Source organism: Rhineura floridana, chromosome 4, assembly GCF_030035675.1.
Source record: "Rhineura floridana isolate rRhiFlo1 chromosome 4, rRhiFlo1.hap2, whole genome shotgun sequence".
Taxonomy (NCBI): domain Eukaryota; kingdom Metazoa; phylum Chordata; class Lepidosauria; order Squamata; family Rhineuridae; genus Rhineura; species Rhineura floridana.
In genome coordinates this window covers 133173147-133195338 of record NC_084483.1, presented here as the reverse complement: position 1 = coordinate 133195338, position 22192 = coordinate 133173147, and the positions used below count along the sequence as shown (strand labels likewise).

At 41.3% G+C, this 22192-nt stretch overlaps 2 protein-coding genes across 2 annotated transcripts in view; one reads left to right on the top strand and one right to left on the bottom strand.

Moving 5' to 3' along the window:
- Positions 1–7950: 7950 nt before the first annotated feature.
- TAF5L (TATA-box binding protein associated factor 5 like) lies at positions 7951–22081 on the bottom strand. The gene is made up of 5 exons (XM_061624478.1): positions 21551–22081; positions 18446–18590; positions 15989–16093; positions 14396–15120; positions 7951–9227 (listed from the first exon to the last, which is right to left on the bottom strand). Exons 2-5 carry the CDS (start codon positions 18585–18587, stop codon positions 8433–8435), a joined length of 1767 nt encoding a protein of 588 aa, XP_061480462.1. The 5' UTR covers positions 18588–18590; positions 21551–22081; the 3' UTR covers positions 7951–8432.
- The window catches only part of URB2 (URB2 ribosome biogenesis homolog), a 33490-nt gene continuing 32759 nt past the window's right edge, over positions 21462–22192 (top strand). The window contains exon 1 of the mRNA XM_061624476.1: positions 21462–22170. The gene's annotated coding sequence lies outside the window, so the exon portion shown is untranslated. The remainder of the gene's footprint in view (positions 22171–22192) is intronic.

The following is a 22192-nucleotide window of genomic DNA, read 5'->3' as shown; positions in this document are numbered from 1 at the left end:
ATCTTGGAAATTTAAGGGCTAAACTACATGTGATGGGGAAGCCACATGTATTTATGCATTTCTTTACCTTATTCACATATAAGTAGGGGATGGATATGAAGATAATGAACCCTGCACTGAGCTCGCACCCATCCATCCTGTTATTTCTCCCTCTGAGTCACACAAATCTTGTGACTGGGGGTTAACAGGATTTGTTAAATTTTAAGTGTATGTTGGGAGTGGGTAGAGAGATCATGTTTGTTTTTATTATGTGTGTATTGCTGTTAGCCACCTTGAGTCTTTGGAGAGACAGGTGGGATAAGCATTTTTAGCATAAATAAATAAAAGATAAACACTGAAGAAATAAATATTGGATATGGCCTTTGGCAGCAACAAGCAGTCATTTTTTCGGGGGGGGGAGAGAAATTATTTTTGAAGTCTGTGCATGACCTTTTAAATTTTTTTAGCTACAAATAGGAGTATAGCTATACCCTTACAGTAAGCTATAGGCCCCCCTTCTCCCTCCATATTGGCTTTGGGCAAATCAAGAGTGGTTAACCTGTGACTCTCCATGTTGTCAGACCACATCTCCCATCATCCCTGACCATTGGCCATCCTGACTGGGGCTGACAACAGATTCTCCACTCTTGAGCAAACCTTTCCAAGATTTCATTCTGAAGGTCTCCTGAGAAAGAGGGGCATGATAAATATTAATGATGATCATTTACTATCTAATCTCAGTAACTGACTCTGCTGGGGGTCAAACTTCAATAGTGGATCGGTGGTTGAAAACAGGCACAATGAAAAGAACAAAGTGAAAGTAGTTAAACTCTGCAGCACAGACAAATTAAACACAAAGTGCAGAAATATTGCAACCGCTTTCTGAATATGGGTTTTACATGGACTGGGTCTTAAAATGACCAAAGACCATTCTGCGTGATTTGTTTTAAAGTGCTCTCAAATGAAAGCTTAAAACCCAAGAAACTTAGGCAACATTTAGAAACCAAACACTAATGGTGTAGGCATGCCAGTGGATTTTTTTCAAAGGGAACCCGTAGATCTAAATAAAAGTAGTAAAGTGCTGCAGCATATAGCGGCAAGTTCTGATAATTCAAATGCAGTGGAAGCTTCTTATCAAGCAGCTTTTCTGATAGAAAAGGCAGGAAAACCACATACAACTGAAGAACAATTAATATTACCAGCAGCGAAGAAAATGGTGAGTACGGTGCTAGGAGAGAAGGCATGCAAAGAATTGAATGCTGTCTCGCTATCAAATAATACAGTTCAATGCAGAATTGGAGAGATGGCCAAGAACATTAAGGAACAGTTGATAACAAAAGTACACAATAGTTGCTTTTATGCTGTTCAACTTGATGAATCCACAGACATTTCAAACCTAGCCAGTATTCTGACATTTGTTAGATATGAATGCAATGAAAGTATGAATAAGGAACTTTTGCAGTTCATTGCATACATGGGCAACTTCGGATACCATTTTTGGAATTTTGAGTAACTTCATAAAGGAGAGCAATACTGACTGGTCAAAATGTGTTGGAATTAGTAGTGATGGGGTCCGAACTGTGACAAGCTGGTATAATGGTGTTGTCGCTCGTGTAAAAGCTGTGTCATCAGATGCAAATGACAGATGCTGTGTCATTTATTCACTACTACATCTACAAGGAAACACTAGTAATGAAGAAAATTGCTGTAAACCACCCAAAGAGCTTCGGCTATGGGGCAGTATATAAATTAAATAAATAAATAAATAAAATGTCCTCTGAGCTCAAGACTGTTTAGTGAATCTGTGAAAACTGTTAATTTCATTAAGGCCCACCCTTTAAGTTCAAGAATTTTTGCAGTTCTATGTGAGGGGTTGGGCAGTGATCACCAACAACTGCTTCTACATACAGAAATCAGTTGGCTTTCTCTTCACAGAAACACCTGTCTGATTTCTGGCTACATGTTCATTCCCAGTACCCAGAACTCTCTGATAAGGCTTTAAAGTACCTGATGCATTTTCCTACAACATATGTTTGTGAAAGTGGGTTTTCTGCACTTGTTGCATTGAAATCAAAATACTGAAACACGCTAGATGTGGAAACAGATTTAAGGTTGAAATTTACATCATTTCTACCAGACTTCTAATCCCTGACAGCTGCAAAACAGCACCAGCCATCTCATTAACTTAGTTATAGCATGAGTGGGTGAGTCTGATTTTAAAAGGCTGACAACACTTAATCATTTGGTCACCTGAACATTCTTGCTTCACTCTTCTTCACATTGTGAGTTTCAGAAGTGATTATCTGGGCAGATCCATTTTAAAACACATCCAGTACACATCTAGGGGAAAACTGGTATCTTTTCCTGCTCCAATCTCAGTCTTCATTTGTCTTTGCCAGCATATCTCCCTAAGGAGGAGAAATGTTTACCAAGCACAGGAGATCATTCTGTCAGTGCCAGCATTCTGCCCAAGCCCTTGTCATATGTAGCTTCTTGAGCCAAATGCTAAAGATGAGTATTGATGTATACAGATGGAACACTTAGAACCAGAGTCCAAATGCCCTGGCATCAACCTGGCTCTGTTCACCTCCGGGTGGTTTGCTTTTATCTCCTTCCTTTCATTTCCTTCATATTTTGTTAAAAGTTGTTTACATTACTGTAACCTGCCTTGGGACCTTCTGGTAAAATCCCTTCTGGTATTTTTTCAGTTAACAGACTAAAATTACAATTAGTATGAGGGGCATTTTGGGGGGTTACAAAGGGAGTCCCGTACTCAAAGGGAATTGCTGTCCTACAGGAAGGAAAATCTAAAGGTCAGGAACAAGACTAAGAGGAGGGATTCTCAAGGAGTAGTTAAACACACCCTACAGCATTTATTTTCTCTCTGCCCTTCCCTATAGTATGGACAAGTTTGTTTTTTTGGGTGAAATCTGTAACAGATACCCAACAGAGCATCAAAGCCAATCTCAGGAGCTCACTATCATTACCAAAGAAGTTCAGTTCATGGAAGAATCAGAACACAGGGACGGACCACACGTGAAAGCGGACTGTAAATGTAAATGTACTGCCTTCAAGTCAATTCCGACTTATGGCGACCCTATGAATAGGGTTTTCATGAGGCTGAGAGGCAGTGACTGGCCCAAGGTCACCCAGTGAGTTTTCATGGCTGTGTGGGGATTCAAACCAGGGTCTCCCAGGTCGTAGTCCAGCACCTTAACCACTATGCCACACTGGCTCTCAAAGAGAACTGTAGCTGTAGGCAAAGTCAAGCTTTTGAATCTGGTATTCCTAGGGATCTCTCAGAAAAGGGTGAGACAATTCAACAGATTAAACTTCATCAAGAGTGTGTGTTAACTTACATAAATGGAGGAGTGAAGGAGAAGATCAGTACCTTTCCTTTCTCCTGTCCTGGCCCTCACATCCTCTCTACCAATGTGTGGAAGGAGGGATTGGCTGGTGCTATGCATCTCTCCTCCCCCCCCCCCCAATGTCCCACCTAACAACAAAGGCTGCCTACAGGGCTGTAAAAGGGACATACTTAAAATCTGGCACCCTCCTTTTCTCTCTTAAATATTTCCAGTATCTCTGTAATAAAGGATAAGACTCTGTGGAAGGAGGCATTAGATTAGGCTCCTCTGGGGAAAAGGAAAACTAGTATTTTATCATTGACAGGTAATTTTGAATACAGCATTCCCAGCTTTCTCCTTCTGTGGTCTTAAGGAGGGTATTTTGTGCACTTAGTTGTAAACAATTGGGTGTTTATTTCAATGCGCTGTTTGTCTTCTGAGCATGTACAAATTTTCACTCCATGGGGAACAGTTTTTCCAAACAAAAGGGTCTTACAAACTTCAAGAATCATGTAGCTCACCCTCAGTGCAACCATCAATTTATGGAAGCCCATTAGGGCTATTCTGTTACTCCCATTAAAAAAAGTACATTTTTAAAAAATCAGTCATTTTGGAAATTTGCTTTGCTATATCAGCATTTACACCTGTTGATGTTGAGAAATCACTTTCATAATCTTGTCTTAAGATTCATGTTGGCCCAATACCTTGTTTGGGCACAAGACATGGCCAAGCATAATGCCCCCATGCCAATAATAGCCAATTAGGGTAGGAATGAAGGAACTAGGAGTGTGCACCCCACAACAACCTTGGGGTCACTCCTAATGCTTAACAGTGTCTTGCACCCAAACTAAACACTGGAATGGATGAAATTCAACTGCCTCACATAGAGGATATTCTCAAGGGTTTTTTTTAGGGGGCAGAAAGGTTGGTACTATAGTCTGGCTTGGCTTTTCTGTATGTCAGCGGTAACAGCACATACTCTGTCATTCTGAAAGCACAGTTGCATACTTTTTGTTAAGGGGTGGATCTTTAGCAGGGTATGAAGTATCTATAATAAACCCAACCTTCATCCCTATCCATGTTAATGTCCTATGACAGCACATTCACACAAACAGCTTGGCTTCAATTTTGGTGGCTATGTGTGTTGCATCTTCTAATTTTGAAAACCAGCAAAGTTAGCAAAGTTTTAGCAGTGGCTGTAAAATTCTGGCTACTTAACAACTTCTACTTTGTCTACTGCAAGAACGTTAACTGGCCCCAAAGAAATCTTGCAAATTAAAAATTCTGCAACACTAAAAAATACTGTCACCAGGCTAGGTTAAAACAATTATGCAAAGATGTATGAGTTATAAGTATTCAGTGTAGGTTGGCCCTGAGGTTTGGTTGTTGGGAATTGTATGAAGGTAACAACAGTAAACCTCTAAGCCAGCTACCTCCAAGCAGATTCTACAAGGCCTTGTATATTATAATAAATCTAATTGTATTTATCATGTATGTGCACAGTACTTTCAGTTTCGTTAGAAGCATTATGCAGAAATGTTGCTCGCTGTACGAGAATGTTGCTCAGTATGACTACATTCAATGCCTTTGTAGCAAGGCCTCTACTGTGTTTACTTAGAAGTCCTAACGAGTTCAATGGCATCTCAGGTTAGACTGCACAGGATTGTACTGTGAGGGTACAGCACACAATTGTGACATCTCTGGGAAAAACTTTTAAAGCAAAGAAAAATATAGCCTACAGCTCTGAGGAAATTAAGATGACCTTTAGCTTAGCATTTCTGTTCTCTTGTGCTTGAAAGTTATTTTAGATGAAAAACAAACGGTTCAATAGCTGGCTACTGAGAAAAGCAAGGGTCTGAGCAGAATTTAACATACACACCTCACTCATCATGAGGGTGTGTGAAATCCTGTTGTGTTGACTGCATCTGCCTATTCCCCGCAGGGGAACCAGTGCACGCAGCCAAACTGAGCAGGCATTTAAATCCACTGCTTTGGCTGCAGGCTCCAGTTCCCCTGCTGGGCACAAACGTGTGCAGCCAATGCACCAGAACTACACCCATCCACTGAAATCACCCACTGATCTAAGTGACACCAGCCGACTGATAGGTGGGTGTGGTTTTGGGAAAATTGCCTCATGGGCCAATTTGGACCCCCTAGTGGGTCAAGATTTGGCCATGGCCTGGGGGCTCCCCACCCCATAATTATAGTTTCATAAATTTGTTCTTTACAAGGGAAAGGAAATCAATTTTTTCCCTACAAGACCTACGGCAAAATGCTTACCTTAATCCACAAATCTCCACATGCAAAAGGGATATGCATTTAGATTTCTATGCAAAACATGGTCAGCAATCATGATCATGAGTCATAAGTCATGACTTATGTTCTATTTAAAATTCCTCAGAGATATAAATATGGTCAACCTCAACTATTAAAGAGAGGTTCTGCACCTGGAGGGCTATTAATTGGTGAGTAAGGTGACATACATTTCCACTATGTGTGGCTTCCATCCAATTTTTTTTAAATTGCAGCTGAAGAGTAGCCCGATGGGACAAACATTGGCAGACCTTATTTATGCATTTAATGACACTGCCACACAGGAGTTCAGTAATAGTACAGTTTTAGAGCTTGGCTCAGTACAAGCTATGTGACATCCAAGACAAAGGCAGCCATTTCATGTGCTTTAAAGAAACCCAGCTGTAATAATCCATCTGTAGTGGAGTGGAGTTAGGCCCTAAGCACTTTGAGCATGTTTTCTCCAAGAATCAGAACATGCATCTCAATACCACAAAAAAGATTTGTCTAAAATGTGACAATACATGGACTATACACAGACACACAGCCTTAAGTTTAATATCAGTGAGTAATTTGGAAATGTCACAAGTGGTGGTCTGACCTGCAGGAGCAGTTTTAGGGGGAATCATGGGAAGCTGCAGCCGGGAGAGAGAAACACTGAGAAGGGCCTCCCTCTCCTTTCCGCTAATTAGAAGCCTTCCGTCAGCACAGCAACCCCATGGGATACAGCCCAGTAATTTTTGTATGACCCCTTCTGTTAAAAGTTAGTAATGACTTGATGCAGTTTATAGTGTTGCTTTCTTAAAGCCAGCAGCCAAAGAAGTTTTTAAAAATGTTATGAGCATCTTATGAGATTTACAATAAAGAAATCAACTTTTAGAAACATCTTGCTTCCCAGTGCCAAATAGGAAAGGAAAACACTAACACAATCCTAGCTAATTTTACTGTTAAAGAGCTTGGTGACGAGCTGGGTTATTTTTATCCTCATCATGGCACACTGGGCATGGAAGTCTAAACCTCCCCACTCCATGCACAATTAGGGAGACTGCTCCCTACTTGAACTGGCGTGTGTGGACGTGCGTGCACATCTGATGAGGAAGCGGCCATGGCCTGAATAGGTCTGTGGGTTTCCCCATCCCTGATTTAAAAGTTGTGTTTTGTCTGTGGTGTCTGCATCTGGCGTTTGATTTTGCATTTTAACTCAATGTACTTTTTCGTGATACTGTGATTTTATATTTTTGTGAGTCACCCCAAGTACGGCATAGGCACTAGAAGGACAAGATATACATTTTAATGTATGTAAATACAATAAATGTAGACCATTTGATCAGTGTTTGATTTGGAACAGAAATTTCTAGTCCACTAAGTTTTATTGGTGCTGTCCCGGGACAGTTTGGCCTTTATGTGCTAAGAAAAGGGATTAAAATGTCTGGCTCTAACACATTCCATTGTTAAGAGTACCACTTACTAATTATCTTTGATGGAAGTCTCATGAATCATGTTACCTGCTATCTACACACTGCTCTGTAAAGCCAGGTTACTGACATTAATATCCTTTCAGTATCATGCACCTGCAGAAGAGCTCACCTCCCTGGCTGAAGCAGTATACAGATGCAACCCACAAGGCAAAATACTTTTATCTGTTATAAAGCCCATTCAGCTCCACACAGAGATACCAAACCTTTTTAAACTAAATGCTTTAATAGAAAAAACAAAAATACAAAATCTTTCCTGAAAGCAGAAATATTCAATCTTCTTAGAATGACAAAATCAAAGTTTGCTTTTTCCAACCTTTTGCATACTCATGCTCTTTTATGAAAACTTCATGAAACTTGTATTTCAGTATTCAGTGGAAAACATCAGAAGCTGGCAAAGCTGCATCTTCTCACAATAATTTAGTAATACTATTTCTCCATCTTCTGCATACCTTTGCTCAAATTTATTTGCAGAAAAGATTTTTGGTGAGGTGAAATATGCCCCTTTCTATGAGAAGTCCAAACATGCTACTATAAATTCAGCCATGTTTTGCTAGTTTTTTTCAGCAGGCAATCTACCTATTATCCCAGTCATCTAGTATTCTGTATCACCATCACAATTCAACCAGATTTGGGAAAATCTCAAAGTTTTGATCAAGGAACAGCTACAATTATAGTTAATGTAAAGTACCAAATCCAAATTGTATCTTACTGTAGGGACAGCCATTGACATATTCAAATCACCTGTTTATAATTTGAAGATAAAAATAAAAATACTATGCCTTTTATATTAGCAAGCTGGAAACCTTACTTAATGTTATCTTAAACATTATTGTAATGTTACTTATGGTTTGGGGAGCATCCCTATGACAAAATACATTTTTCTTTCCAAGGTGATAGCAAGGATTCTTGTGCCATAGAAACTTCAGTGGGGAAAACAGTCAATTGAGCTAAATAGCTGCAGTACAGACACAAAAATCTCCAATAACTTTTAAGTAGGATTTGTCCATTCATGCAACATATTCAGGTTGATGACTTCAGTTGCCTGGACTGGGTTTGGACTATCCACCTTCATCAAAATATTATGTGTTGTTGGTTTCCTTCCTCTCATTGCTTCCTGCCATTGCACTGCTAACATAAAATTAAAATGAAGTTCTCCTGTTGCTTTCCCTTTCCTATATTTTTTGCAACAATACAAGACATCTTCAAGTACAGTATTTCCATCATTCTGGACATGTCCACCAATGGGAAAGAAAACATTTTTTTCACAGTCAATTATATATAATCTCAGTTTATAATAGACTCTGGCTTTTAACACCACACCCATTTTTAAAAAAGGTTAATGTTCCTGATTCTCTTGTGCAATTCCAGTCACTAAAAGAAGGTTACAGGCCATGAACTGTACACTCAGTACATTATTTATCTGTCCAGTATATACACCAACTAGTTCACTGGAAGAGCCATCTATGGGAGCATTGCAGTAAGTGTTTCGAATATCCCAAACCCGAACAGAATTGTCCATTGATGCAGAAGCAATCAAGCTACTGTCCGGACTAAAAGTAAGGCTGGTGATATTATCTGTGTGCCCTCTCAGTTCTTTGTAAAGTGTGCCAGATGCCAAGTCCCATAGCTTTAAACGCTGGTCTTCACCTGCTGAAGCCAAATACTTACCATTTGGAGAAAATGCAAGTGACAACACAGGGCCCCGGTGACCTGTAAACAGACGCACTGTATTTCCTTGCTGTGTACTCCAGAGCCGCACTGTTTTGTCTGTAGATCCTGTTGCCAAGTAGTTAGAATTGGGGTGAAACTTAATGCAGTCCACATCTGCCAAATGGCCTGCATATATCCTCAGTGGGTACGTCCGATCAAATGACCAGAGTCTTGCTGTGCGGTCATGGGAACCGCTGGCAAAGTACAAGCTACAAGGACTAATGTCCAGATCCCACACAGGGTAGGCATGCCCTTGGTACAAAACAGTGTTTGTAAAACATCCAAGGTCCCAGTATCTGATGGATGTGTCTTCGGAGCACGACAACAGTCCTGAACTGTCTGACAGGAACCTTGTGCTATACACGGGTCCGCAGTGCCCCCTTAGTATCTTCATTTCTGTACCCACATTATCATCATCATCCTACAAGGAGGAATAAAGAAGGCAGTTTGTCAATTTGTTCAAAGAACTGGTGAAAATTTGAGGTCCACATTCAAGAAAGGTTTCGTCATCCAATATGTGAAGCAACAGAAGAGCAGTCTTTTGTGCAATGGAGGGAAAATTTCTGAGCCCCCAAGACTTCAGTAATTTTAATGGAAGTGGCAAAAGGAAAGAAAAATTAAAAGTATTCTTATTAACTATTAAATTTATATCATGCCCTTCCTCCCAGAAGGTGCCCAGGACAGCAAACAAACAACAGAACACTAAAAACATCTATAAAACAGAACATAGACAGTGCACAGACGTTTAAATCTCTCTACCCAGTCCAGCGTCCTGATCAGGATACAAATAGTCTCACCTCAGTCATCAGTTTGATCATTTGATGAGCAGGGAGGAGGCAAATGCACCCACCCCCAACTGATCTGCATGGATCAGCTGAGGAGAGGGCAATATGCGTGTGCACATGAGAGTGGGTGGGGTGGCCATACTTATTGCTGGCATGCAGCGCCCAGAGGGTTGGGCCAAGGGTGAATACAGCCCTCAGGCCAAAATAGATTAGCCACAGTTGTATACACTAATTGGTTGCCAATACAATACAATTTTGTATCTGGACTGCCTAAGATCTCTGCAGGAAAAAAAATCTCCTATAACCCCAACAGCAAACCAGGAGGACTTCAAGACTTTCAGATGTCTCATTTTTAACAACACACAGAACATTGAGCATATTAACAAGGTTGCTTACGTCATTCAGTATTATACATTTCTCAGGCTTTAATATTCTGAAGAACAGCCTTCAATGAAGTTCTTCAGCACTTTTCACCCACAGTTTCATTAGAAATTTTAGAAACAAATTTATTATACCCCTCCTTTAGTTTGAGACAGTGAGGGATTCTAAAAACATCTCAAACCAATGGCTTTCATAGCTTTGTTTTTTGAACCTTTTTTTTGTTTTGCAGGGGGAGGCAGAAGAAAGCAGGAGAGAAGAAACTGGATTAGAAACGTACAGGCTTTTGTATGCAGAACTTATCTTTAGCCCAGTGAACCACTGCTATGTGGGATATATAGCATGCAGCAGGTCTCACCTCCATGTTATATAGATCAGCAAACGTTAATCTCTTTAGCTCATGGGACTGCACCATCTCTCATCTTTCTTTTTAATCAGCTTCAGTGAGAGTGTGGAAGGGCTCTTTTGCTGTCCTCCTCTGTCCTCCTAACCTGGTGGCTTAGACACTGAGAAGAGGACATCTACATTTAAAGAGGTTTTCTGGCCTTGCCAAGTTTAATGGACTGGATGAGAGCTAACAAACTGAAGCTCAATCCTGACAAGACTGAGACGCTGTTGGTGGGTGCCTTCTCGACCCAGGTGGTGGATGTTCAACCTGTTCTGGATGGGGTTACGCTCCCCCTGAAGGAACAGGTTCGTAGCTTGGGGGTCCTTCTCGATCCATTCCTGTCTCTTGAGGCTCAAGTGGCCTCGGTGGCACGGAATGCGTTCTACCATCTTCGGTTGGTAGCCCAGCTGCGCCCCTATCTGGATAATGTTGACCTCGCCTCAGTTGTCCATGCTCTGGTAACCTCGAGATTGGACTACTGCAATGCACTCTACGTGGGGCTGCCTTTGAAGACGATTCGGAAACTACAGCTAGTGCAAAACGCAGCAGCTAGACTGCTGACGAGGACCAGACGGTCAGCACATATAACACTTGTCTTGGCGCGTTTGCACTGGCTACCTATTTGTTTCCGGGCCAGATTCAAAGTGCTAGTTTTGACTTATAAAGCCTTACACGGTGCGGGACCACAATACCTTGCGGAACGCCTCTCTCGCTATGAACCTACCCGCTCACTACGTTCAACATCTAAGGCCCTCCTCCGAGTCCCGTCTCATGCGGAAGCTCGGAGGGCTGTTACTAGATCTAGGGCCTTTTCAGTAGTGGCCCCCGAATTATGGAATAGTCTCCCCGATAAGGTGCACCTGGCGCCTACTCTTCTATCTTTTCGGCGCCAGGTCAAAACCTTTTTATTCTCCCAGGCATTTTAATTGTGTTATGTTAGTTACTTTATTTCATGTTGTTAAATGCTTAAGTTGTCTGTTTTAGGGATTTTATCTGATTTTTACTGTATTGTATTTTATTCCTTGCTGTGAACTGCCCAGAGAGCCATTGGCTAAGGGCGGTATAGAAATGGAATGAAATAAATAAATAAATAAATAAATAAATAAAGAGGACAACCTAACGTGTGGCCTACTTCTTGGAATATAAATTTGGATGAGACACATTTTGTATTAGTATGCGTCAGCGGGAAAAGGGTATACCTTTGAAAAAAATGTATAGTAATTTGAACTGAAAGTTTACAGGCCAAACTTTACTATCTTCCTAGAGACCTATGCTTCTGTTGAACAGGTATTTAGATCTGAGCAGAAAACAGACTGGTATTGTAATATTTAGATTTAGATAGTTACCCAAGAAATGCAATATTGCCTTGCAATGAATTTAAGGCAAACCATTTCAAAATTGTATAGACAGCACAAGAAACCAGTTAAAACTGAGAATGTAAATTATGCAACGTGACAACTGCTGGAGATGTAGAGAAGCTAATGTGGATGATCATATCTGCTAGGACTATTCTAGAGGCTCCTGATTTGGGGAAAGGGAGGAACAATAGGACAAGAACTCTGGTAAGATCAAATTAATTTTATGGGAATGGAGGGCTTGCTGGCCCCAGCAATGTGAGCAATTTTAGAAGAACCTAAAATCCGTGATTATAGCCTGCTTTACTATTAACATCCTTGCTCTAAAAATCTTGTTTAAAAAGTTTTAAAAATATATCTAACTGCTGTAGCATTCTTATTTCAGCCACAAAAATTGCAGCTGGCATTAACTGAAAACAGTGCACATAAAAAGCAATAAGCAACTAAAATTCTGCTCCTAGATTTGATCAGCAGCTAGATAGACATTAAATTACACTCACACTGGTAACAGGTTTGAGACATCGCTTTGAAGTCTCAGGCTGGAAATACTATGTCACATTTTCTGCAGTTTCATATTTTAAGGATGAGATTTATAGCAGTGAAAGCAACAACTAATCAAAACTTATGCAGTAGTCAGAGCACAATCTCCTTTAACTTCAGTCATTTTTCAAAAGAGATGCTATATATAACCAGTGGAAAAACAGCATTATGACTGAATATTAAGAAAACCTGCCTTTTATAGTTACTGTAGCTTAGTTACTTTTCTTGGTTTCAGAACAGATAGGTTTGGTTTAATATACCATTCTGATGTTTTCTAAAATCTATATGCATTTTAAAATTGGAAAGGTATAAGATGACAAGTCCAACTTGGGTGGCTTTTTAACGGAGGATAGGCTATCAATCGCCACTAGCCATAATGGCTGTGCTCTGCCTCTACTGTTGGAGGCACTATGCACTCACGTCCTGCTTACAGGCTTCCCATAGGCATGTGGCTGGCCACTGTGAGAACAGGATGCTGGACTAGATGGGTCTTTGGTCTGATCTAGCAGGGCTCTTATGTGTTAATGGAAAAACTAAATATGGTTAAAAGAGGAAAGCAAAAAAGCCTCACACTGGAGTGTACAAAGTCAGCTAGGTATTGTCCTGCAAGAAATTCAATCAGAAATGATGGCATCTAAAGGCAAGGAATATCCATTCTTCCCTAAAATACTGAATAAAATAAAAGTAATTCTCTGCCAGGTTTCTACACTTAACACGGGCAGAGATTTTCATGATTTACCATCACTTCAATATTATGGCTGTCCTAATAATTTCAGCCATGGGCTTTCCCTTAAATTCCACTAAAAACAATTCACAAGGTAGAATCTAACTAGTATCCTTGCATTCATGGAAGGGCTTTTGATCCAGCAGACACCTCTGCTAACCAAAGAGGAAAGGAGGCATTTTTACTCCCAGGCTACCTTTCACCCCGTTGCATCTTCTTTAGCTCCCCAAGCCACCTTTTACCTCATTTCAAAGGGTCCCAGAATCCTGAAGCTTTTTTGGGGGGGTACGGGGGGCAGCAGGGGATAGGGGAATCAGCAAAAAGTGCCTCCCCTCTTCTCTCGTTTGCAGAGGCATCCACTGGATCACAAGCCCTTCCACAAGCAAACAGGAACTAATTGCATTCCACCTGTAACACTCTACATGGCATCTCTAAACATTCCTTATAACATTTAGACTTTTCCATTATCTCCTTCCACAGACCGTAGGTGGTATCCCATGCTCCTGTACTCCCAGCACAAAAGATGTATGTTGATAGAACAGAATGATTCCCTCTTGTCCCCTGCAGCCCTCCCCTCAAAATCAGATCCAGAGGGTTGAGACCCCCTCCAGAGAAGATTTAGGAGGATGTGGAGGGAGGAGAGGAAAAAGTGCCACTGTGCCAGTGGAACTCTGCTGGTGCTGCTCTGGATACAAGCCTGTTTCTTTACTCTTTTTTTCTTTTACTTTCCAGGTTTTTCCCTTGATCCTTCCATTGTCTGCTTATTTCTCTAGTGCACCTCCAGCATTATTCACACAAGATGGCCTTAGGAATGGGGGCTTTTGCTTGGGCAGCTAAACCAAGTATAGTAGCAGCAAGACACAATAGCTGGGTTAGCCAGGCATCTACTGAACTGTGTCTCTCCTAAGTCCTTCCCTCAACTTTATGCAAGAGATGATATCTTAAAATATATATTCCTTGTAAAAATCTTATAAAAGATGAACAATCAAAGCATCATCTCCATGTCTTTGCCTCACGTAGCTTGAACCATGCCATTACATGCCTTTGAAGTTGTGATGCATTAATGCACATGCACGTGAAGGATGAAACAGACCTCCATATAAAGGTCTGGGCAATTCCTAGCAAAGATGTTTTGACAGGAACAAACAACAGAGAGTTGATCTGTCACACTGCGGTCAATGCAACAGAGTTGGGCAGCTAACCATCACTTAAATCTTCACCCAATAAAAGCTGCTGTTCCTCATCGCTTTCCACCCATCTGGCAGTTACAACTGATGACCAGAAGAAAAGCACCACTGAGGCAGTTTGGTTTTTCCTGGCTGGGGAGGCTATGACAAGCTTTGAGAATCCCTCATATAAAGCATTTCAATTCAGTAAAGCATTCCACCCAAACGTATAATGATAGCAAGCCACTCTGACCTCCTCATCCAAGATATCACATGCCAGGCGGATTCGGGATACATCTACCAGATGAGGCTCAGATTTCAGCTTCTTGGACCGCAAGCTCCACAGCTTTACACAGGAATTGTCAAAGCCAGCTGCAAGCAGCTTGCTATCCGGTGAGATCTCTGCAGTGTTCAGCAACTGTTCAGTGTTATAGAAAGCATAGAAACATATTGTGGTGAGTGAAGGTGGCCCATCTTTGACTCTTTTAATGCTATCCTGCAGGATGTCCAAGGCTGCCTCATTCTGCAGGATGGAAGCAGGCATGTCAGTGGATTCTAGGCCATTGCTTTCACTGCGTGAAGAGCCACCACTAGCATATAGCTGGTAGTCCATCCTCTTGGCTGGCTGCACATCTAAGTGAATGTGCAAGGAGAGAACTTTGCAAAGGGCATTGTTATCATCACTTTGGAGGTAGCGAAGTAGGAAATTATAGCTGTCTTCTTGAAGGCGGACGACATACTTGTTGTCAAGAAACGCCCGGAGCTTAAAGTTGGACAGGATGTCTTGAATCGTTAGTGTGGTCTGTAACTGCTCAATGATATCCTTCTGGCTGGCATTCTGCAAGAACATTCCACGAAAGCGACTATAGAAGCTGTCCACTGTGCTCTTTAGGCCATTTTGGACCATGTTAAGATGGAGGTAGACAAAGAGAGGATATAGAAGAGGCATCACTTCATGGCTGTGCTGGGAATCTGAATCTAGACACACAGAAAAGAAGTATCACTTTATCTTACTCAGTAGGGATTATTATGAAAGCAAAACAAGTCATCTTCTACGGCACTTGTGGACTGTCTTTTGTTTGTGTTTTTAAAATGCACATAACATGCCATTCAGCAAAGTTTTCAGCTCTTCAATGGATACCCAGCTGCTCTAAAATTCATAAGAGCCCTCATATGTGCTGCTAGTCATATTTTAGTTTTAATTAGATACGCAGCTCCCCATCAAAGAGTTTAAGAATACAATTAACCCAGTATTGTTAGTGCACTTAGAGACACATGCACTTATGGATATGGCGCTGACCTGAGACAGGAGAAACACACACATTAGCAATTTTAAACGCTATGCTTCAGAACTTTACTGCTGTCTTAGCTTGCTTGTTTTCTGTCTCTCGGCCAAACTGAATCCCAACAGTAATTTCAAGAGTACCTCTCATTAGAATACACTGTTCTGTTAGAATAGAGCAATCTGCAAAACCACCCTATCATATTCTACCACATTCCTGGAGCCATTTTCCTATGCTACCCAGTTAATTATCAGGGCCACCATAATCCATTCACTAGAGCCCTCTTCACGCATTATATTCACAAAATGGGAATGGGGCCACACCAACTAGCCTCTCTCCCAATGTTACGTGTGCCAAGGATGCAGAATTTGTAGCTTCAGAACTGATGCCATTTGAAAAGACCCAGTGAGGGGCAGGGGAGACCTCCCTACAAACCACTGTAAGTGTGTGTGTGTGTGTGTGTGTAACTTAGACATGTAAGTGCCAGGTTTAGTGGCCAAAACTGGCACATATGTCTATTAATTTCTCACTTGAAAAGCACATCCTATCAAGCTGAAACTCACCTGTAAGAAAGTTGCGTAAACGCCCAAATTGTACTTCATATTGTTGTGGCTCTGCTAGGCAAGGTGCAGCAGAGATAATGTTGGCACAACCTGATTCAGACTGAACTAAGGAAATAAACAAGGTTAAGGAAATTAGTTTCTAAAAGGCACGGAAAGCTGCAACACAACACACTACTGTTCTCATTGTGGAATATACATACAAAGTGTTTTGACAAATTAGTAGTAAAAAAAATCACCAAGATTATCACAAAGCAAACAAAATTATTGCTCTAAGCTATTGACTAAAATAATCCAGTACGCTTGCTGCCCACTTATTTTTATATTCAAGACAAGATTTGTAAGGTCACTAAAAATACTATTAATGAATATGGGATATGTTCATCGCAATAGGACTAGACCAGTTCAGATATGTTATGTTCATAAATAACAAAATGTTTTTTGGTTTTTTAAAATCTGCCTTTTGAAACTGCCACTGGAAATTAGTGAACACGTTGCCAATCTGCTTGCATTTGGTTGTTTCACGAGTGAATTCATTACTTGCAGGGTGAATTCACACATCGAACCAGACTGAATATGCAGCATGAACTGCAGATTTCAGTGTCTGAAGCAGCTATCACAAACTAACCCCACAGAGACTTTGAATCACCTGACATCACTACAAAGAATTTTTTCAATTTAGTTCATTTACAAGTCCTGTGAAGAGAGAGTCACTGATTAAGGAGTAATTAAACAAAGAGGAAGGCAATGGTAAGCCACCTCTGAATACCGCTTACTATGAAAACCCTATTCATAGGGTCGCCATAAGTCGGGATTGACTTGAAGGCAGTTCATTTTCCATTTTCCAAACAAAGGCACTGACAGGCGTGAATCAGTCCTTCACACTTTAAAAAAAGATCCAGCAAAGAATACTTCTCATAATTGTGATGTTTCTCTCACACCTGTACCTTTTTCTAGACTGTGCAGAAGACTTCGCAGTAAGAATACAATCACAGTCCAGCATCACCATTGACATTGGGGGATTCACAGTCAATTAAGCTCTAGAGGTCTGGAGTGGTTGCCCAATTTCACTGTTAGCCACCAGTATTCTAGGGATCTCACAATAAGGGATTCTAAAGTGAGCTTTTGAAGCAAAGTTGCTTGATAGCTGGCAACAACAAAAAAGACTTAAAGCATACTACAAATTAACCTGCTATTAGTAACTTGCATTACAAATTCAAATTTGAGGATTGCATTCGATAGGTCAGTTAGAATATTACAATTTGCATCAATATAGCCAATATTTTGCATGGGCTCACACAATTTATCCTGTCAGTAAAATCATAAATAACATTTAAAAGGAAGGCTTAGTTTTTCAAATCTGTTCCTTCATGAGTTAAACCGAAGAGGAGAGTGCACCCCTATTCCTACAGGCAAATATTCACAAATTAGCTAGAAATAAGGGAATAAGTAACCTTGTCCATGTGACCAGAATTACCCAATTTTTAAAGCACTGTTTATTAGCTGTGAATTATGTTCTCATTCCTAATTTTTTTTAGCTGTACGTAGGGTGTTTTGCCTCTATAGCCTCCACATTCCTCCTTCATCCATCCTTGTTATTACCCTTATTATGCAGGGGTGAGGAGCCTGTGGCCCTCCAGATGTTGCTGAACTATAACTCCCAGGTAAATGGGTATAAGATTTCTGCCTTGGCTCTTCAATGTTAAATTCTTATGCTTTGGAATGTTAGCCACCTCTAAATTAGAACATCACTGCTTATATTTTTATTAACTTCCAAACAACTCAGTAATTTCTCTCCTGAACTGATTAACTTTAAATAGGCTTTCAACTAGATGAAAAAAGCAGTTGATGACAATTACACATTGCTCTGATGCTTAGTGTAAAACATTTACAACAACCAAAAAAGTATCAGGCCAATAAATTTTATAAACGAAAGTTGAATCCACTATTTAGCAGTAATAAATTCTGTTTATCTTGTGACAGGTATGAGCTAGAGAAGATCTAAATCCTTTAGCTCCATCTTAGTGAAAATGTGTTCTTCCCAGATTTTATAACTTAAAATGTATTTGTCAGCTGAGTAATTTCTGAATATTTGGGAATGGCAGCATTCCTACTATGCATTTCATTTTGATTTGTCTTTTTTGGGAAACTGCCACAGATTGGAGACCACTCCCTCTCCAAGTTTCTTTCATAGCTTTCCAGCCTTTTGACACACCTGGGTGTTAGGGAATCATGTGATCATTCATGGGGCAGTCCTTTCCCAATTAGAAGTTTCACACTAGTTAAAAAGAGAGATTTTGGACTCTACTATAAATCACAGGTAGCCAGTGGGATGGTCTTACAAATATTGGACTACAGCCCCAAACTCTTAGGCATGATGGGAGTTGTAGTCCACAACATCTGCAGGGCACAATGTTGGCTGCCCCTGCTATACACCCATAAGAAAAGCTTACTAGGTACCTGTTAGATTAGCTGCCATTTCTTCTGCAGTCTGGCTTAAGCGAAGCCCTTGTTTCAGAGGACCTTCCGAGTCTACATATTGCCTGCGTTTGAGGTAGCAGGAAACTGCCATCTGAATCTGTTCTGCACGTACACGTTTCATGACCTCCAAAAGAAAAGGAAACATATTTCCAATCACAAAGAGTGCAGCAATTTCTCTGGAAAAACACATGGTTGCTGAGTTAGAAACCTGTGGGAAACAGACACTCATTATCCACTCCAAAAGTGGATACAGCATAAAATGTATGCCTTACCTACACACTGAAATAGCCATGTATCACTGGATGTTGATACCTTAGATCTCAAAAGCACTAAGCACAGAAGACTAAGAGGACTGGGGTTCATTTAGGATTTTAGAAATGTGGATGTTTGGGTGCAGGCATCATTAATGACAACTTCAGGCTTGTCATAGGTGTTGATGTTTTCCTTCACCTTTTTTACTTTAATTCAGAAGCCTCAATAGGAGCATTTTTAATGCCTTAGCTACACTATACATCCACAGGAGAGGGACTATGCCACCTTGGAGTTCTGTGCATTAGTGATAGGCACACTGTGGTTAATAAACAGATGCAATTTTATAAAACTCTATTCTGCACTATTAATACTATTTTCTCAGTCATCCATATGACAAAACTAAAGTTAGTTTCAGTTTTGTTTCAGTTTCACTTTTACTAGAGTATACTTCTTTGGTTTCATAGCTGTCAAGTGCCATCTCACTTAAAGGCTTCCATTTCCAGATTATTATTTTATTTCATATTTTACCCCCACTTTTATACCTAATAGCGTATAACAGGTGTCATTCCTTTTGACTAGTACAGGTGGGCCCCGCTTATACGGCAGGTTCTGTTCCGGACCCCTGCCGTAAAGCGGAAATAGCCATAAAGCGGAACCCCATTCACTATAATGGGCCGCGTTGTGCGAAAACAGCGCAAAAAATACCTTTAAAATTGAAAATGAAAACCGCCGCATTAGCGGAATGCCTTAAAGCAGAATGCCGTAAAGCGGAGCCCTACTGTACATGAACTCAGAACTTAAGTAATTTTTTGCCTCAAAATGGTTGAAAGGTATAACATAAAACTTAACAGTAAACAATACGGGCAGACAGAAAAGTGCATTAGATATGTGAAACAGAAAAACATTCTGGGTATTACCTATTGAAGTCTCTGCTCACCCACAGTGATTTATTACATGTATATCCTGCCTTTCCTCAGGAAGACCAATACAGCATCCCATTCAAGATCAAATCTGCTTAATTTCAAAAAGGCTGCTACATTATGTGCCCCTGAGACTGGCTCTTATGCAAAAGATGACAACACAAAAATGCTGAGGGTTTGCCATATATTACTTCATTGGAATATATAAGCCCATTGGAAGCAAATCTGATTTCAACTAATATCCCATAAAATATTATTGAACGAGGCTGAAGTCTCACTGACATAAAATGGAAATGGATTGTCTTGTGGCTTATGGCTACCCTATGAATAGGGTTTTCATGGTAAGCGGTATTCAGAGGGGTTTAACATTGCCTCCCTCTGGGGCTAGTCCTCCCCAGCTGGCTAGGGCCTGCTCAGCTTGCCACAGCTGCACAAGCCACCCCTTCCTTGTCCACAACTGGTGGGGGGGGCAACTGGGACTATGCAGCTTGCCCACGGCTGCACAGGTGGCAGGGCACGTAACCCCTGAGCCACTCGCTGTGGGGTTGATCTTTAGCTGGCCCTTGACACCCAGGAGACACAAGCTGGGATTTGAACTCAGACTCTGGACTCCCAGCCAGGCTCTCCTCCCCACTGTGCTATACCAGCTGTTTCACTTAAATAACTTACATTCAATTCCTTTTTTTACAGGTTGACCTTGCTAACATATTTTAGAAATATCACCCTCATGTGGCTCCTTGAGGCTTTTAAGGCAAATCAATTAAGGCAGCACCTGCATAGTTCTAATGATCACTATTCTTCAACACAAATCATTTACTACTCTACTATATTTCTTATTGGGGGGGAACTTGTAATTGGGAAAATTATGCCTTCAGCACTCCCGTTGACAGCTACCTCAGCATAGCTGACAAAAAAAGAGAGATTCCTTCCCCAGATTTAAGATTCAAGAAATGCAATCTGTTTTTGAGGATTTGAAAAATATATGTGTAATTTGGAAAATGTAAAACAAAAATTTATGTCCATGGATTTGCATGCATCCAACCAGGAAAGTTATAGCTCTTCCTAATTAGTACCAGAGGCAAGCCATCAGGGACAAATCAGTGGGACTGGCTGGGGACATTCTTCCTCAGAGAGATGGGATAACAACTTGGTCGTGTACTTATTAATATTATATTCTAAAACTATATAGTGGTTGTGTACTATTCAAAAGTGGTACAACATTTGCTCACGCAACTTAGTAGTTAGAACTACTACTAACAACTACTTATAATACTACTAGTCATAACTACTACTAACTGCCAATAACATGGTTGTTTCGATTGCAAGCTCCTCATAGCAAGTATCTATTACTGTATCTATTAATGTATTAATGATTTTATCTTTATTGTTCATTGTAATTTTATATTTTTGATTGTATGTCACCCAGAGTAGTTGGATATCCTCCCAGATGAGCGACTAATAAATCCAGTAAATAAATAAATAAATCTATCTTGCTTATCCAGCCTGATAAAGCGTTCTGAAGAACTCAAAAGCTTACTCATTTTCATGGCACTTTGGTTTGTCCAAATACAGATATTGCTCAACTGTGGTTTTATACATTTTTTTTCTTACGGACCAACACACCTGCCTTTGGTTTTTTTTAAAAATTATGTTATTCTGTAAATCATTGCTATTTAATCGATGGCACAACAACAGTAAAGCAAATGAATAAACCCAACATATAGCCTCACAGCTGAAGGGCAGAAACGGAGGCGGGGGGGAGAGAGGACGACTACCCGCCTCTACCTAGGGCGGGCCCTTACGCGCGCCACACTTGGCTTAGCTCGTCCCGCCGCTCCACCCGCCCGGGAAAAGGAGCTGCTGCTGTTGCTGCATGCCAAAGGGAGGGGGGGAGAGAAAGAGAGGCACTCACTAGAGCATCGCAGGCAAGGAGGAGGAAGAGAGAGAGGGACGCTGCGTATGCGTGTGTGACTTCTAGTGCAGGCACGAGACGAAATTCCTGGACTCGCGCCGTCAGTCACTGAGCCCAGTGGCGCGAGACGCCGCCGCTAATGTTAGTACTGCTCCAGCCACTCGTGCGGACCCCGGCGCGCGCGCGTGCAGCCACTTCTCGTTACTGGGTCTTCGGCCAACAAGACAGACTTGGACGTCCCGGGCTGCAAGCGCTGGTATTGCTTCTGTTTTGACTAGTGCTGCCACCGCGGCTCGAAGCAGCCACTCCATGACTGACGGCACTGACACAGAGAAGGAGGAGAGCGAGGCCGGGGAGGAAGGCGACCGCGCAGGCGCAGCCTGCCAGCCAATGAGAAGGCTGACCCTCTCGACATTCGGCTAGAAATGTCTGCGGATCTCTTTCTCTTCCTTCCACCCCCGCTCCTCCAACTCGCTGGTTCGGGTGAAGGTGACGCCGGAGAAGGGAAAAGAAAATGAGGATGTGCCGGAAGAAGAAGCACGTGCGCGGAGGGACCGGGAAAGGGGGCGAGGCCGGAGCAAGAGTGTGGAGCTGTGAATGAGAGGCGTCGTCGTCGCCGCGTGAGTCGGGCATGGATGCGGG